The 19767-nt window shown below is 36.5% G+C and overlaps 2 protein-coding genes across 9 annotated transcripts in view; both read left to right on the forward strand.

Annotated features, from left to right (window-relative positions):
- The window catches only part of ntn4 (netrin 4), a 37666-nt gene extending 25479 nt beyond the window's left edge, over positions 1-12187 (forward strand). For both annotated transcript variants that reach the window (XM_077227762.1, XM_077227761.1), the window contains exons 4-10: positions 3106-3232; positions 4277-4462; positions 6056-6245; positions 8421-8500; positions 8676-8744; positions 8837-9010; positions 11426-12187. In XM_077227762.1, coding sequence (XP_077083877.1) covers positions 3106-3232; positions 4277-4462; positions 6056-6245; positions 8421-8500; positions 8676-8744; positions 8837-9010; positions 11426-11571 — 972 coding nt within the window. In that variant the 3' untranslated portion in view covers positions 11572-12187. The remainder of the gene's footprint in view (positions 1-3105; positions 3233-4276; positions 4463-6055; positions 6246-8420; positions 8501-8675; positions 8745-8836; positions 9011-11425) is intronic.
- Positions 12188-12833: 646 nt separating this feature from the next.
- dock11 (dedicator of cytokinesis 11) overlaps positions 12834-19767 on the forward strand; it is a 104070-nt gene continuing 97136 nt past the window's right edge. For 6 of the 7 annotated variants that reach the window (XM_077227816.1, XM_077227819.1, XM_077227817.1 and 3 more), the window contains exons 1-2: positions 12834-13038; positions 19290-19406. In XM_077227816.1, the coding sequence (XP_077083931.1) occupies positions 12937-13038; positions 19290-19406 (219 nt within the window). In that variant the 5' untranslated portion in view covers positions 12834-12936. The remainder of the gene's footprint in view (positions 13039-19289; positions 19407-19767) is intronic. The other variant, XM_077227823.1, reaches the window with a different exon arrangement.

Genomic DNA, 19767 nt, shown 5'->3' on the forward strand with positions numbered 1-19767 from the left:
ATAATTAATTTAAAAGGGATGTAGGAGAGAATGAGGGTCTGCAGCACGTGAAAATGGATTATGGGTATTTTATTTATTTATTTAATCATCTCCCAGGCAAAATTCTGCTTGCTTAGACACATGGTTTGATGTAACATTTATGTCTGTTGCACAAATCCTTTTTAAAAAGTTTAAATATTTAGACTTATTATTTACATATTCCAAATCGCTAAACCTAAAAGTGTGAGCAGGAGTAAGAGTAATACCAGTGTTATCAAATGTTATCAATAAATCTCTTATGCTCATCAAGGCTGCATTTATTTGGTCAAAAATACTATTAAATTTTAATAATATTTCACAATATTCCTGTTTAGATATTGTGAAATAATATTACAATTTAAAATAACTTTTCTATATGAATATATTTTAAAACGTAATTTATTCCTGTGAGCAAAGCTGATTTTTCAGCTTCATTACTCCAGTCTTCAGTGTCACATGTTCCTTCAGAAATAATTTTTGTGGAAACCATGATGCATGAGTCTTTGATGAATGGAACGTTAAACATTTATTTGTAATCAAAAACCTTTGAAACAATGTAAACTTTTTGTGACATTGTAAAATCTTTAATTTTGTGTTTGATCAATTTAATGCATGCTTGCTATACAGCAAAATCCCCAGTGTTAAATCAACACTGCTCAGAGCACATATGGCCCCACTCTACAGAGTGTTAAAGTAACACTGAAGCAGTGGTAAAGTTAATGAGATAATTAAGTGATTAATTGAGTTATGATTGAGCAATAGCGATGAACACCTATGGTTAACAAGCAGAATCACTGAAGGAAAGAGAAACACAAGAACTACAACATTAAATCTCTGAAGGTCTCAGCAGAGGATGATTAAACAACTCAACAAACAGCATTACCAGCTTCACTTATTACTAATCGGACTGACTTTATTTCTGTAATATGTATGAACGGAGGTTTAGATGTCGATGTTTTAACATGTTTGGTCACCATAGTGGTGATCAGTGTTTCCTTTAGTTGGGCAGTTTGACTCTTGGCATTTTAAGTGCAATTTTGGTCTTTGTAACAGTGTTTACCAAAGCACATAATTTTTTACAAAAGAAACCAAACACAAAGGTGTTCAGGTGTTATAGTTCTCATTATCAAAAAGTAGAATGATAGAAAAAGAATTTTAAAAAAATACGTTGACTTTTGTTATTGATAAATAACGTTCACCTTTATTGACGCAGAGCAGACATTCTGAATTTTTATATACATTTCAGAATTTTTTTGGAAATCCATTATTATTATTTTTAGGAAAAAATAGACATCAAGAATCAGCATATGAATCAATCTCAATAATCGTGACGTGCATAATGCTACAATGCATGATGGGAGCCAAGAGTTTTAAACTATGGTGCCTCCCAGAATGCATTGTGGCATAAAGCATGTCACCATTGTTGAGATTCATATGTCGATTCTTGATGTCTGTGTGTGTGTCCAAATATTCCTTTCCCAATATATATATTTTTAAAAATCAGCTTGATGTCTGATCTGTATAAAGAAATTAATGTTGTTGAACACAATCTGTTAATAACATATCACTTTCGGTCATTTTTTGTACTTAATGATGTTGTAAACTATAGGCCTAGCACCAGACCACTTTTGTTTCTGGCATTCTTTGCAACAAATTATGTGTTTTGGTAAACACTGCTACAAAGACCATAAATTCACATAAGAAGTCAAGATTCAAATTGCCCAACCAAATGCAACATTGACTACGTTTACATGCAGCCAATAACCCGTTCAAAACCGGGATATTAGCAATAACCCGGTCACACACGGCCATTTAAACACCAGCAAAAACCCGGATATGATACCTGGGGTACCCCTTTTCTAACCCGAATTTTTGGTCATATAAATGTGTATCGGCATAACCCGCGTGCAGTATACCGGAAGTAAACATAGCAAGACACAGCACAGCATACTTTGAGCGAGGTCAGTACCAGCACCAAAGCGCAAACAAAGGCGATCGCTATCTGCCCCGAACTATTCAGTATCTGCGTGCTGCTGCTGTTGTTGTTGTCTTTGGATACAGGAAGAAGAATCAGAAATGACTCGTATTGCATCTTAAGGTTGTCCGTACGTCCAGACGCTAACCGTGCGTCGCCGTTTACATCGGGATATTGCAATTCCATGTATACAGGAGTAACTCTCCCTGCTCACGCATGTAAACGGGTTATTCCTAATGTTTCAGAAACCCGAATAATGACCTTAACCCGACCATAACCCAAATATTGGCTGCATGTAAACGTAGTCACTGTTCACCATAATGGTGATTTTTAATGGTGATTTTAAAACATCAACATCTAAACCTCTGTTAATTCTCAATAAGAACTCCTGTAGACGTCTGACAGAAATAAAGTCAGTCTGGTTAGTAACAAGTGAAGCTGGCAATGCTGTTTGTGGAGTTGTTTAATCCTCCTCTGCTGAGATCTTCAGAGATTTAATCTCTTCTTTTTATCCTCAGTTGATTTCATCTAAGGCTGTGACTAAAAGTCAGTTGTAGTTCTTGTGTTTTTCTTTCCTTCAGTGATTCTGCTTGTTAACAGCAGGTGTTCATCACTAATACTCAATCATCCCTTAATTAATCACTTCATTATCTCATTAACTTTACCACTGCTTCAGTGTTACTTTAACACTGTAGAGTGGGACCATTTGTGCTCTACGTGTTGATTTAACACAGGAGATTTTGCTGTGTACTTTTACTTAAAGTAAACGTTTGGGAAGTGTACCTACCTAGTGAATCTAATAATTAGTTTTGGCAATGGAAAAGCTCCAGTAAATCTAGTGTAGCAAACAAGTTAAGTGTAGGTTCAGGTAAGAACACAAAGTGTTAGGTGTCGGCCTATCCCATTTGGTTTATAGTTTGGCAAAGTATGCGGTATGATAAAATATTTGGCACCTGAATGAACAGAGTTGACGCTGGAGCATGTTGGCAATCAGTTTAGTAGACCTGTGCTTGTAAGATTTTTAACAAGTCTTTAGCCTGAGGTCCTCTAAGGTGAATGGGTAACAATATGTCATTGTATTGTGAATTGTGTTTTTCTGGCCTCTGCCACAGGTTCACGCTAAATGTGTGTGTCGGCATCACACGGCTGGGGATCACTGTGAACGCTGTGATCGTCTTTACAACGACCGACCATGGCATCCAGCTAACGGTTTAACCGGAGAAGCTCATCAGTGTGCTAGTAAGTTCAGTTCATATGTAAAACTAAGCGGTAACTTGGAATGAGCAGCACTGAAGGTGGAATGTGTGATGTCTCAACATCTGTGCGAGTGTTGTTACTGGTTGTCAGGGTGTTGCTGTAACTTTGCTTTTTTTAATATATATATATATATATATATATATATATATATATATATATATATACACTGTATATATATATATATGATTTATTTATTGAATTTTTAACTTTGCTTTTTTGTGATTTGGTTACTCTCAATCTCAATAAATTACTTGTTCCTTACCCTATTGTTTTGTTTGGGGTCAGTAAGAGTTTTCTTTTGTTTTTGAAAGAAGTCTATGCTTACCAAATCTGGAATATTGTGAACTATTATTAGAATTTAAAAATAACAGTTTTCCATTGTAATATATTCTAAATGTAATTTATTTCTGTGATGGAAAGCTGAATTGTCAGCATCATTACTCCAGTCTTCAGTGACACATGATGCTTCAGAAATCATTCTAATATGCTGATTTGCTGCTCAAGTAACATTTATTTGCAGTCAACAGTGTTGAAAACAGTTTTTTTCTGCTTGTGGAAACCATGAAACATTTTATTCAGGATACTGTGATGAATAGAAAATGCAAAAGACAATTTATTTGAAATATAAATCTTTTTTAACATTATAAATATATTTACTGACACATTTTATCGATTAAATGCATCCTTGCTGAATAAAAGTATTATATTCATTAACATTGTACATATACAGTGACAATTTATACGTATCTACATTTTCAAAATATGGATTCTCATAGTCCAGTAGATATGGTAAGGATTCAGAATTTGAGCTGTACAGAATTTTCCAACGGTTGTTGGTTGGTCAAAAACATTCTGAAAAACATCTAACAAGTCCAATATTTCTATCACAAAATAAAATGTCAACCACTGCAGTTCAAAAGTAGTCCAATTCCTCAGGAAAAAACTGGCAACCCTGGTCTATTTGTCTGTGAGTTGATTCATATCTGTAATAACCTAATATATATGTATTCTTGTGTCATTGTGTAGAGTGTAAATGTAACGGCCACGCTGAGAGTTGTCACTTTGACGAAAGTGCATGGGTACGCTCGGGTCAGCGGAGTGGCGGTGTGTGTGACTGCCTTCACAACACCAGCGGCCGTCACTGCCAGCACTGTCAGAGCGGCTTCTACAGAGACCCCGATAGACCCTTCACTGCCCCGGGTTCCTGCAGATGTAAGACACAATCATGTATCATTGTGTAAACACACGCTCAAATCCATGTTCACGTATTAATCGCTCAACATCGGCACATTTATATATTTGTATATATATATATACACAGAGATCAGAGAATGCGCTGCGCACACACAGACACATTCAGGAGCACAGAAACTGCCCGCTGCTTTTATTAATGAAATGGCTTCGCTACTCAATCGCTACATTATTTTTCTCAGCAACGAGGGGGTGACATTGTTTTTGAAACTCGCAGCTTCACTATTAGTTAAAAGATGCTGAACAGATGCAGGTAATTCAGGTAACACTTATCTCTCTCGATAAATAATTCAAATAAATGTTTTATTTCATTTGTTTAAATAAATCTTAATAATCTTGCCATACTACTTTATCTCTCTGCGTCTGATAGGTACACTTGAAAATTTTGTTTTTTTGGTTAAAATGAACAAAACTTAAATAATAAGTCCATGCATCATCAATCCTTCTTCCAAAACATGTTTTATTGAACAGATAAACTGCCACATGTAGCTCTCTAACAGAGTTCATTATAAAGCATTATCTATAGTGAAGGGTCATTTCATTATGGTTGTTATAGCGATGAAAATAACAGTCATTTGTACCCTTGCAGTCAAATATTATTCTGCAAACATCCATAACAGCTTTAACTTGTCAGTGCTGGCAAATGACCATGGTATAAGAGGGATAATCCCCAGCTAGTTGTGCTTTAATCTATTTGAATAGACTCCATTTTGCGTCAGGTGGTTCTTTGTCTCCACGTCATGCATTAAAATCATTTAATGCACAGATATCCGTGGATTGTTATATATTTACACAATATTTCAACTTTAACAAAACGGCTATCCAAGTGTGGAATAGTTCTATAAAAATTGGATCCAATGTTCCTTATGATGTATATATGTTCCTTTATCCTTATAATAAAAATGTAGTGTGTGAATGTGTGTTTGTGTCTTAAACAAAGATGAAAGCCATTAATCTCAGATTTTGAAAAGCTGCTTAAAATGGCATGTGGAGTATCTGTGATTTCCCCACTGTTCCGTTCTTGATCTCCGTCTTTCTTCAACGTGTGCATGAAAATGCGAGTGAGTGTTTGAGTATACGTGTGCAGCTTGGCCTAGATGTCAAAATTCAAGAGCTCATCAGATCGGTGAACATGTCCAATATTGTAGCACACACACGCATGCACACATTGAGGGGATGTTTGGTATTGAATGTTGTTGCTGCTCGGAATGCTAATGGCTCTTACTGCCAGTTGGGACATGTAGAATAACAAGAACATTGATGGGATCTCGACCATGTGTGTGTGCAGGAGTGTAAATGCGCATATTGTGAATGTGGAGGCAGACAGATTAATCATCAGATGACATCAGTCTCATAATAATTGACTACGCATGCAAAGCATCGGGATGGCTCTATATATTTGCTCTTATGATGCGAGTCATTTAAAAATTCATTGCTTAGAGCAAAGCACAATTATATTTGTGCAGAGCCTCAGGAAACACCACTAAGAATATGCATGTAATTTGCAGCCTGATGTGTGCATTTTGTGTAACTTTCTTTCTTTCTGAATTGCAGCTTGCATGTGTAACCATGTTGGTTCCACAAGTTGTAACCCTGATAACGGAGACTGCATCTGTAAGCCAGGGGTGGCTGGGCCACACTGTGACCAGTGCATGCTGGGATACTGGGGTTTCGATGAATATGGTTGCAAGCCCTGCCAGTGTGCTGGTGATTGTGACCCGTACACAGGAGACTGTATGATTGGGTGAATATAAAGCTTTGTGATTATATTAGACATTAATGATGCATTTATTTGAACAAAAGTACAATGACAATACACTACAATTCACATTTACATAATGCTGATATTAAATGCATTGATTTAAGATCCACTGTGTGTGATTTTTAGTTAGGATGGCCTAATATCAGTGTTGTTATTGTTAACTAAAGCTATAACTATTAAACAAATGATTTTGGTTACCGAAATAAAATACAATATACACTCATCCTAAAGAATTATTAGGAACACCATACTAATACAGTGTTTGACCCCCTTTCGCCTTCAGAACTGCCTTAATTCTAGGTGGCATTGATTCAACAAGGTGCTGAAAGCATTCTTTAGAAATGTTGGCCCATATTGATAGGATTGCATCTTGCAGTTGATGGAGATTTGTGGGATGCACATCCAGGGCACGAAGCTCCCGTTCCACCACATCCCAAAGATGCTCTATTGGGTTGAAATCTGGTGACTGTGGAGGCCATTTTAGTACAGTCAACTCATTGTCATGTTCAAGAAACCAATTTGAAATGATTTAAGCTTTGTGGCATGGTGCATTATCCTGCTGGAAGTAGCCATCAGAGGATGCGTACATGGTGGCCATAAAGGGATGGATATGGTCAGAAACAATGCTCAGGTAGGCCGTGGCATTTAAACGATGCCCAATTGGCACTAAGGGGCCTAAATTGTGCCAAGAAAACATCCCCCACACCATTACACCACCACCACCAGGCTGCACAGTGGTAACAAGGCATGATGGATCCATGTTCTCATTCTGTTTACGCCAAATTCTGACTCTACCATCTGAATGTCTCAACAGAAATCGAGACTCATCAGACCAGGCAACATTTTTCCAGTCTTCAACTGTCCAATTTTGGTGAGCTCTTGCAATTGTAGCCTCTTTTTCCTATTTGTAGTGGAGATGAGTGGTACCTGGTGGGGTCTTCTGCTGTTGTAGCCCATCCGCCTCAAGGTTGTGCGTGTTGTGGCTTCACAAATGCTTTGCTACATAACTCGGTTGTAACGAGTGATTATTTCAGTCAAAGTTGCTCTTCTATCAGCTTAAATCAGTCGGCCCATTCTCCTCTGACCTCTAGCATCAACAAGAAATGGTTGTGCATGAAAATCCCAGTAATTGAGCAGATTGTGAAATACTCAGACCGGCCCGTCTGGGAACAACAATCATGCCACGATCAAAATTGCTTAAATCACCTTTCTTTCCCATTCTTACATTCAGTTTGGAGTTCAGGAGATTGTCTTGAGCAGGACCACACTCCTAAATGCATTGAAGCAACTGTCATGTGATTGGTTGATTAGATAATTGCATTAATGAGAAATTGAACAGGTGTTCCTAATAATCCTTTAGGTGAGTGTAAATATTAATGAAAATTACAGTCTGAAGTTTAAGTCGAGGTACCAAAATGACTAAAACTAAAATTGAAATAAAAATAAAGTAAAGCTATATAGAAATATTTAAAAATAATAATAAATATGACAGAAGGACGTAACAATTTCTAAAATGAAACTAAAAAGATAATATTAATAAATACAGCAATGTTATATAAATAATACTAAAATAACATTTAGACACTTATTGTAAGTCACATTTAAAAATGTATGAATTTTATAGCATTAGATTACAAAAATATCAAACTAAGTGATCTTTTCACCAATTGGTCCCAAGGTGATTATAGTGTAATTTGTGATGGAATTTGAATTTGTCCTAGCAGAGGACAATCAGAAAGTGTCCAAATGTTTTTTTCGCCATCTGTGACGCTACTTGCTTGGAAAGTGTGCTTGTGCTAACTTTATTTAAAATAAATGCCAGTTGGTTTGATATTTTTTTGTCCATTCCAATGAGATTCATTTTCAAATGTGACTTGAATGGATGTTGGGTTTCCATGTTTTATGCGGACTTTCTATAGATGTGATAATATTTATACTGTACAGACTGTATATTCTATCCCCCTAAACCTGTTTTCAAAAAATTAAATGTAATTTAATTTTCCTCCTGGGGACCAAATAAATGTGGACATTTTGTGGTTTATATATAGTTGTATTATATAATCTATATATTATTATTTAAGTTACATTGATAGATAGTAACATAGATGCATATAACCGTGCATGTGTTTTCTTTATGTGTGTGTGATTCTTGTCTAGGTCTGAATCAGATCACAATAGCACGGCAGAAAATCATCTGTTTCGAACAGAAGAGCTTTTCTCCGCCCTTAGTCATCCAGGTATTAAATGGAAATCTTGGAGCTGATAACAGCGCTGTCTTGTTCCCATGAAAAGTTTATTGTCTGGTTAAAGGCATGTGCCGTTGTAAAGCCGTGCCTGTTTTTAAGTTGTCATAGCTACAGAAAGAAACTGACAGCCAATACTTTAATTGCTGGGTATTTCTTTTCTTGACAGACAAATGTGTATGCAAACAGCAAGCCCTTGGAAACAGCAAAGTATTCTGCAACGTGAAACATGCTTATGGTAAGCAGCGTATAAAACAGTGCGGGACCAGAGCACGCTTGCTGTGCACTCAGTGTTGTTCACTTCATGTGTGTTTGCTTGTGTGTTTGTAGCAGTGAAGGTGAGAGTGCTCGGTGCTCATGATAAGGGCTCTCATGCAGAAGTGGATGTTAAGGTTCTCAAGGTGTTGTGGGATAACTCGCGCCTCAGGCTCTCTCGTGGAAATCGAACTCTTTATCCCGAGTCCTGGACCTCACGAGGCTGCACCTGCCCTGTACTTTTCCCAGGTTAGCAAACATGCGCACAGATTCAGGGTTTGTCATGATACGCAAGCCCATATGGAGTCTTGCACATTTCCCCACACATTTTCTGTGTTGATTGTGGGAATAAATCCGTGGAATGGATTTAAATCTGATCAGATGCGTTTAATGGACCTTGGAGAACCGTGTTTAACTGGAGGTATTATCAAATCAAATGCATTGTAAATTAAGTGTGAAGTCTGTTGAATTCTGCAGCTTTTTCACCTGAATTATGTGAGCGCAGATTCCATGGAAGCATAGTTATTTAATATAATGCCATTTCAAACAATCTGATAACTACGGTGACTGGGAGGGAACATATTCGGTTCACTTAGTTTTTTTGTGGCCATGACATATTAACTCATGGGAACGTGATAATATGTCGACAAAACAACATTTTTCTTTTGGCCCTTGAGTTTAATGTGTAAACTAACTGTGATTATTACAAATGGATATTATTAATAAATTCATATTTTATTTTGAATTAAGCATGACAAATTTAAAATGGATTATATTAGCCTATAGCCTATTATACTGTTATAATAGGCCTTTTAAATCCATTCACCAATCATGTCTTTTCTTATTTCATATTTTAATAATTTTTATTAAGTTTGTTAAAAAAAGATATATATATATATATATATATATATGTATATATATTTATATTAAACATTTGTTAACTTGTTTTCTTTACCTCAATGAGCTTATTGTTTCTGCCCTTAATACAGTTAAATTAATACATTGTTAGCTAACTTTGATATATATATATATATATATATATATATATATATATATATATATATATATATATATATATATATATATATATACATTTCTGAAATGCGTAACTTGGACAATGTCACCTCTGAAAACAGTTTACTCTAAATTGTAATGTAGACACATGCATTTTCTGTAAAGCTGCTCTGAAACGATGTGTATTGCGAAAAACGCTATACAAATAAACGTGAATTGAATTGAATTTATCAAAAAATGTTAAAATGTGAGAACTAATACTTAAACTAATATAGGCCTACAAGAAAACATTATCCATCCCATCTCAAAGCCTTTAAATCCATTCACTGGTCACGTCTTCTTTATTTAATATTTTTATATTATCATTAATAACAGTGTTTTAATAATAGTGCCTTTAAGGACCCAAGGACACTTTACAAAATAGACAGATAATACAGAAGTACAAGCAATGAACAACAAGCAGAAAAAACAAAAAACATAGCATGGCAGATAATAACTGAAGAAGTGTTGATATAGCAGAAAGGACAACCCATTAGTTTCAAAACGATGTGAATAAATGAGTTTTAAGTTCTGCCGTGGAGAGACAGCTCAGAGTTTCTGGAGAAGCTGATTCCAGAGCTTAGGCCCCATAATACTGAACACCGTAGCAGGTTGATCCATTTCATTTGATAAAAAAACTATCCTCATATAATATAACATAAACACACAGACTCAAAGGTCTTCATGGCAACCCGTCAAAATAAAAGTTCGGAGATTGTGACAAATATATTACAGTTGTACAGTAGAAGCTATGTCTCAATGTAATAATAATACTAAAACTAATAATAATAATATTGTTTGAGAAAAAAGTTAATTTCATATGAAATTAATTTAATTTCAGATTATTAAAAGATAAATTAAATTATTGTTTTATGCCTACATTTGATTGCCAGACTCGTGTGTTCATATTTACGGTCATGTTTTTATGATAAACTTCAGGGAATTTCCTTTGACGTAGGAGCTAGCAATGACGTAAAATGACATGTAATGGTGTAGTGGTGGTGTCCCATTTCTTAGGGGAATATTTTTTACCCCTACACCTTACCACTCCGTTTCAAGTGGGAAGGGGTAGGCATGGGGTATAAAAATAAAATTGGGATCGGGCCGAGGCTCCTTTATCGTCACATGGCCTACAGAAATGCAGTCATAAAATCCAAACTTGATTTTTGGGCATGATTGTCGAGTATTTACAGTATTTACAAATATATATTTTAAGTATAGTACTTTACCTAATTAGAGTTCTGTATATTATGTTAAAGAGATACATGAAATGAGGTGGAAAATAAAGCAAATATTAAACTGACAAAATATAACCAATAATAATATACAAATATTAATGATCGGGTTTAAAAAGCAGTGGGATGGGATGGATAAAAATGTAAAACAAAATAAACAAATAAAAGTGGCAAAAGGACATAACAAAATTATTCAAATTAAAATGAAAACCGAAAATATAAGAATAAAAGTTCAAATATTTAAAAATAAAGAGTTTATAAATAATACTAAATTTGTTCATTTTTAACACTTCCTATTTTTTTATACATGTTTGGTGATATTGGCCTAATGTGATGCTTATGTAAACTGATCAAACTGTTTTTCCTCTTGCTTTAGGGATGGAATATCTTGTAGTTGGACACGAGGATGTGAGAAAAGGCCGTCCCATGGTTAACATGAAGAGTATAGTGAAGCCATGGAGACCCAGCTTGAGCCAAAAAGTCCATCAGCTTCTTAAGACGAAATGTAGTTCAAAGACATAGAGACTTCCATGCTCCCTGTCAACTTAGCATTTATTTTATTATGACCATTTTCACCCTCTGAATCAATTCTTTAAAACAGTGGTTCTCAACCGTTGGGACTTTTGTCCAAGACAAAATTTGGAGACCTTCCTGTCTAAGCTGATATGTACCTCTGGTACTCCTGTTGTAATAAAATTAAAAATAAACTTAATTTAATGACAGTTTAATGTTGTAAATGTCCTCAAGTTTTTATGTGAATATAATTACATATATACCGTTTAAGACCTATTGGGAAGCTTGCCGAGACCCCTCGTGGGCCCCGGCCTCCTGGTTGAGAACCACTGTTTTAATACCAGCTGTATGGATGTATTCGCCAGCTGTCAGGTGAATACTAGCACTGTACAAAATGTATAAAAAATATGTATGTATGTGTATATATAAGATAATATATGTAGTTTTTTTTATTTCAATAACTAACCCTGTATATAGCATGCATTTTGTACACACAAAAAACACAATGCATATATGCAATATTATTGTCTTATGGTTACCTTTATCACAATTGAAAAAACTACTTTGTTATGAGTTCTTACATTTATTGGCATGCATTAATACATTTTAGTACAGACCACGACCACAAGGTGTCAGCATATAATCATATTAATGAGTATGTTGAATCATGTTGCAACATGATTTACTGCGGGTAGAAAAGGTAGGCCAAGGCTGTCTTAAAAATTACACTTATAGGGATAGTTCACCAGAAAATGAAAAATGTTGTCATTACTTACTAACCCTTATGATGTTCCAAACCTGTGTGAGTTTCTTTCCTCAGTTCAACACAAAAGAAGATATTTTGAAGAATGTTGGTAACCAGTTAATGGTAGCTATTGACTTCCATAGTATGTTTTTCCTACTAGGGAAGTCAATGGCTACTGTCAACTGTCCTCCATGGTTCAACACATTTATCAAAATAGCTGCTTTTTGAGTTCAATAGAAAAAATATATTTAAACGGGTTTAAAACAATTTGAGGGTGACAAATTGACAGAATTTAAATGTTTTGACGAACTATCCCTTTAATTTCATTATTACTTTGGAGGTGACATTTATTTACCACATAATTTATCTTATGATTATAATATCAAAAAATTCCAAAGATATTTTTTCTAAGTATAAAATATTAAAATATAAAACTTGAAATATTTCGAAACCAGGGATTGCTGAATATCAGGCAACCCCTCGCGGTGGGCGGAGCTAATGCTGGTCCATGAGGCCCCGCCCCCCCCCCGCATCCGCATCTCTGTCAGACGCGCAGATTGACGTGCGGCGATGTCGCTTTCCGCAAAGAAGACGCTGGTGGAATTACATTCAAACTAAAGAAGGAGAAAATGTCCGAAGTACGAAAATTCACAAAAAGGTTGAGCAAGCCTGGGACGGCGGCGGAGCTCAGACAAAGTGTGTCGGAGGCGGTGAGGACGTCCATTGCTGTGGTTAGTAACTCAAGAGACTACTCTCTCTATGTGGGTTGTGTCTCAACACGTAGTGAGCTACCTATGTAGGCGGCGTTTTTGACATCCCAGGCGCGTGCATGGCAGGCAGCTCACTAGAGTGCTAGAGTCCTAGTTTGTTGTTTGACCTCTTATATGCATATGAGCTGTCAGGTATTGCTTAAAGTCATTTTTTTAGTGCAAACGGCGTTTGTAATTATTATTGAAACACGTGCCAGACTGCTGAGGCAAGAAGCATTACGTTTCGTGCCTTCAAGGCAATAACCGCAGCACAGCTTCAACATCTGTCTAACACATCACATAGACGGCAGCAGCATGTATACTGATTGAATTATGCACTGATTTAAAAAAAATACTAATAGTAGGGATGTACTCCACGAAAAGGCTGGTATTTAGGTGATCCTGACTAGAACCACATGGAGCATCCTTATGCCTTTGTGTAAAGAGACACATGGGCTCATGCACCAGTCTAAGAACCGAGTCCATGCTCTCTTTTTCTTTAATGGATCATTGAGAAATAAATGATCAGAGGCAGAGAACAGTGTCACTAATGTTTTTCAGAGAGGATATAGATTGTTGCAGCATTCATTAGAGGCATCAGTAGCTATGCTCAGAAATGATATTTTCAGCCAGACACATGTCATGAGCTGTATGAGTATAGGCCTATCATATCATGATTATCAGTTTAATTGTGGTTTCCAGGGAGACAGACAACAAATGGCACTCTATGGAGATTGCAAAGCCCTTGTTTTTCCCATGAGAATATCCTCCGGCTGCTCAGCTGTGCTTCCTGTGTCCTCTGCATGTGCTGAATAAAGTGTTTGTTTCATCTTTCCCTTTTTTGTGCCTCTTTCGCACACTGTGCATCTGCACATATTCGACCAAAATGATGATACAAGAAGTGAAAGAAGTGACCGCTCTATTATCGACACTCATTGTTCCACTTAAAAACCCAATGGAATTGATAAACGAGCGGAGTTTTATTTGTGTTGACGTATTTCTCATCGGAAGTTTCCTTATTTCTTCCCTTATTTTCTTAAATAGGGAATAGGTTGTTAGTTATGTCATAGCCATGATCATGATTTTCTACTTGCTACTCGGTTTCAGTTGTATAAGGGGATGGGACATTGTAATTCAAGAGAGAATTTGATTGGACAAAAATCTGTAGTGCAGGATGAGTCATTAAGATTTTTGCACTGTCTGTTTTGCAGAAAGAGTACGACTACATTTTAAATGTGTACGTATAAAACTTTGGAGAACACTAGCATATAGAGTGACATATGTTTGTAGGCCAACCTGCAAGTTTGCATCACCCTAATTCCCTTGATAGAAAAGCCAACAGGATTTCTCCTTTTGACTTTTGGATAAAAGGGTAAATCGTCAAAAGTTAAGCGTAGGCTGTTAACAAACTACAACACAGTTGCATGACTTCAACGTCACCATCACTAAGCTTCCGATAACCCTTTAAAAAAGATTTCCCTGAAAATTTGAGTTATAATAGTTTGCAAGACTGCAATTATAAACACAAGGCTGAGAAAGCAAACTAGTGAGTGGATGAGTTTACCTTTTACAAGACAAGTAAAAGCTTTTCAAAAATCACAAGAGAGTATTACTGATGTGTTTTATATGGTAGAATAAAACGTGAAAATATCTTGAGCTCGTGTTCACCTTCAAGCATTTACCCCAAAACCCATTGACTTCTGGACGATGGTACCAGAAGTGCTAAAATGCAAACTCGTTTACAGATTTTGGCCTACAAAAATACGTCACCCCTGCACCTTTTAACCAAAAACCCATTCAAACAGAGCGGCACACTAAAGACGGACATTCAACTGACCCCGTTTACTTTATAAATGCACATTCATGTTTTTTATTCTGAATGAAATGGTGCATATTATTTCAACTCAAAAAATTCTTTGTCTTTGTAATCTAAATATATTGCCATAACTTGCTCTTCCTCTAAAATGGCTTTACATTTATAACTAAAAAATAGCCTAATCATATTTAGGCACCATTTCAGCAACAGCAATTCATACTGACTTTAAATTAGGGCTGTCAATGTTTGCGATCAGATCATTTTAAGCCGCTAAACTCTGGGAAAGTTTTCAGTCCAATTATCCAGTAAGTGAATGCATTCAAACAATCAGAGTCCAAAACAGCACTAATGTAGAGAAACATCCCACAGCTGTATGGCCAGATGATACGCAAACTACATTTCTCGGCTGGATAGAGCGAACCAGCGTCTTACTAGTAAAGTTTTGATGGATGAGGATTACAATCAAGGTAAAGAAGATTGAAGTGACGTACAAGAGTCGTACAGTAAGAGCGCGTGAGTCCTTTATATTGATACACAAACAAACCATGTGTGTTTTTATCTGTCATGTTTATGTTGCTGTGTTTGGTCATTTTGAATCCCTGATCCGTGTACTGTAGTTATATGCAGTCAGGCTCTAAGAATCTCTTTGTTCTTGCATTGTACACAAAGCCTAATGTACACTGAATTCTGAAAAGTTTTGTTCTGTGATGTTTTTCTGTGTGTGTGTGTTCATTGGTGTGCATACATTTATGGAAGTTATATGGAGCATTTATATTAATCGGTTATGAAGTGTGATTCGGAGTCTCCAAGGGATATTTTTTTGGAAAGAAACCTAAATTTACCTTGAAAAAAAGCTTGCAGAAAAATACAGTTTTGTGAGAATTACAAGATAAATGGTGTAGCCTATGCTTAATTTGGTAAAAATTTGGTACCACTTTATTTTAAGGTGACGTAGTTAACTTACATGTAATTAATAACAGTAGTCTAAATAATGCATAATTACAAGTAACTAACCATAAACCTAACCCTAAGCGCAATCTATATTAAGTACAGTTAATTCATACTATTACTCTGTACTTACTCAAATAAGTATGATGTAACTACGTCACCTTAAAATAAAGTGTAACCAAATTTTTTATCTATTGACAGCCCTACTTTAAATATGGGACAGTTGTGGCCAACCTGCAGAAAGTTAAAATACTATGTGTAAACTGCTAAGTCGAAACGTTTTATGCTATGTTTGCCGCACAGGATTTGCTGGATACAAATATGCTTTCAAACGGTGGACCTCAAATGCTCACAGATCCACTGAGACTGTGGTCCTCCATAAGATTTACAAGACAAGATAAGCTTTGCAAAAGACTTGTAAAGATACAGAAAAAAGATCAGATCTGTGTTGGCATAGTATTGCAGAGGTTCAGACGGAGGCCGTAGCCGTTCGGTTCGAATGCTGGCGTGTGTGTTTACACACAGTGGCCTTATACACATCAGCTGTTGTCTTCGGAGCCAAAGCCTCACATCTGGAGAGTACATTAATCACCAGTAGACGGGCTCAAGTGATGGTTTCTGTACAACTTTACGTCGCCCACTTTGTCGCCCTTTACATTTTCATTTTGAGTTCTTGCATACGGAAATAACATGACTGAAACGCGCGTGGCGCCAACGCCCATGAGCTTGTGAGCGGCTCATATTTCCTTTTACCTCAGCCTGTGGTTTGATGGCCTGTGATTCTTCTTCTTCTTCAGTTCCTGTCTGACCTCCACAGGGTTGACGTTGAAAGCCCTTTTTTTAAACGATCTGAGGCCTTGTGGTTGTTTTTGCTGAGGTTGGGCTATTTTTGGCATTAAGAAGCTAGTATACCACGATAAGGTAGCTTAACCGTGGCCCTGAGAATTTAACCCTTGGCTTGCAGCGAGGGACAGGACTTGGATTGGGGAATATGCAAGTATTCCCATTGGGGAAGTTGGTGGAAATGGCAGTTTAGAGAGAGTGAAGTCACGAGCCAACAGAACTTCGCTGTAACTCATGCTCTGTTGCAGTAGCAGCTGGACTGGCTGTGGTTTATTGCCTCTATGTGGTATGACACATGACAGGAAGTTGCTGCTTAAACACTCGCATTGGTTGTCAGCTCTTGTGTATGTGCTTTAGAAACACAGGAAGCATTTATGTGTATTATAAGAGATGGTATTTTATATGGGTTTATTTGTGCAGGTGTTTCTCAAGCAAGACAATTACTGAAAGCAAAACATAGTGCAATTTAAATATACACTACTGTTCAAAAGGCCTACTTTTATATAGCAAGGTTGCATTAAATGGATGAAAAGTGACAGTTATGACTTTGACATTGTTACAAAATATTTATATTTAACTTTCAAAGAATTCTGAACAAAATTTCTCACAAAATGATTGATTATAATGATTTCAACATTGATTATATTAATAAGAAATGTTTCTTGAGCAGCAAATCAAATTTGAATGATTTCTGAAGGAACATGTGACTGATGACTCGAGTAATGATGCTGAATATTCAGCTTTGCCATAAACAAATTACTGTTTAAAATGTATTCAAATAGAAAACAGTTACTTTATATTGTAACAAAATGTAACATTATAACTGTTTTCTACTGTTTTTTGATCAAATGTACTCAGACTTGTGAGCAGCATAAGAGACATCTTTCAAAAAATAAAGCACTTTACCAAACTTTTGAATGGTAGTGTGCATTGGTCCTGAGTCTTGACTTGTTTGTATAATACAACTGTTAGCCTAGTTCTCTTAAACATAAGCATTCAACTCATTTGTCAAAGAGTCTGAAAAGGGATTGTTCGAAGATTCAGTCTCTCTAAACGGTCAGATGGCCCAGTCTGTTGTGATTGGTCTACTCTGCTCTGATTGGTCAGACGGCCCAGTCTGTTGTGATTGGACTACTCTGCTCTGATTGGTCAGACGGGCCCAGTCTGTTGTGATTGGACTACTCTGCTCTGATTGGTCAGACGGGCCAGTCTGTTGTGATTGGTCTACTCTGCTCTGATTGGTCAGATGGCCCAGTCTGTTGTGATTGATCTACTGCTTGCAATGCATGCCGGAAACCAAACGCTCATTACCATATCTCCGGATCTTCCACAGCACATATCTCCGGATCTTCCTCAGCACTTCATAAACAGTGAAACGAACTGAGCTGAAAACAGTCTTCTCAACATGTCTACAACACAAACCAAACTCTTTCAGGCCTCGTCAGCTACAACTACGGTGTTTGAAGGTTGACGTTGTTCGCCAAAGACCATAGACTGGCATTATGCAAATTTGTTACATTGTTACGTAAGTGTGTAACAGGAAGTGAGACTGGAATTGCTGACGACTCGTTTCAACAGATCAGAATCTATTCTTTTTTTAAGGAGACAATAACTTTATTTGACATGCACTTTGATCTGTAAACATTTGCAGACCTTTTACATTCACAAAAGCAATATTACACACTGCATGAAAGGTAATATTCGAAAAAGCATAATAGGGGCACTTTAAGCATTTTTTGGCTGCAGTATCGTCCAAGCTAGGAGAAGTTTCCACAAGATGATTTATAAAAAGGATTAGTTGAAATCGCTTTAATTTGGACTCGATTTCCTTTATTACTTTGATTTCAGTTGAAATATTCACAAAAGACCCGTGGATTATAGGTTTAAGCCACACTGATCCTATCAGAGCTGAACTGCTTTAAACACGAGAAACAATGAGCAGCTTTAACCAGCCCTGAACTTAACAGAAGAGTTTTTATCTAAACCCCCAAGTACTATAGTTATGAAACTGTAACTTCCTCTTTATATCTCTGAAACTTTATATATCTCTAAAAACTTTAACAGAAGGATAAATAAATGGAAGGTTTTCTTTTCTAACAAGGGTTGCCGGCAAGTCAGCTGAAATGTCATCTCTTTGGCAATTCCCATTTGGTACTGTGCAACATGGGTTAAAGTGGTGCAAAATAATTAATTTAAGAAAGGTGAGATATTTGAAATGAATCATTTGAATATTTAAATGAAATGAATCATCCCACATGGTGTGTTTTGGTGGAAACGCTCTCTCTTCTGTGGACGAAGCTCTTTTTGAGTATCAGACCATGACACGGGCATGTCAGCTGAGTCAGTAGTGTGTGTTGAAGCTTTAACACATGATTCTCTTTTAGAAGGAAGCTGAAAAGGGAAAGCATTCTAGAGAAAGCTTTGAACCACACCCAAAGGCTTAAAAAGTAAGAAATTGGAAGTCCTGGAACTAATTTGTTTTGTGTGGAAGGGTGTATAGGGGCAGTAAGTGGTGTCTGCTATATTCACAGGCAGAGCTTTCAAATCACTGTAAGCTAACAAGTATAACAGATTAAACACATTTAGTCTGTTCAGATTCACTGATCCACATCGTGTGTGTTTGCAGGAGCAGCCGAAGATCATCGAGCCGCTGGACTATGAGAATGTGGTGTTCCAGAGGAAAGCTCAGATCCACAGTGATCCACAGAGAGACCTGCTGCTGTGGCCAGCTGATGATGTTTCAGTGAGTCCTTCACAAGCACATTTCCTGCTGTTTATTTGTTTGGATCAAGTCCTAAATCTTGTGCAGATCCTACTAATCTAATTTGGCAGGCTAGGCTTTACAAAGCCTAATATTACATAGCAAATATTACAAAATATAAGATTACTATTTAAACAACATAAATCTATCTATCTATCTATCTATCTATCTATCTATCTATCTATCTATCTATCTATCTATCTATCTATCTATCTATCTATCTATCTATCTATCTATCTATCTATCTATCTATCTATCTATCTATCTATCTATCTGTCTGTCTGTCTGTCTGTCTGTCTGTCTGTCTGTCTGTCTGTCTGTCATTCTATCTGTCTGTCTGTCT

The sequence above is a fragment of the Siphateles boraxobius genome, unplaced genomic scaffold (genome assembly GCF_051911475.1).
Source record: "Siphateles boraxobius isolate OS27281-9 unplaced genomic scaffold, OSU_SipBor_1 130, whole genome shotgun sequence".
Taxonomy (NCBI): Eukaryota; Metazoa; Chordata; class Actinopteri; order Cypriniformes; family Leuciscidae; genus Siphateles; species Siphateles boraxobius.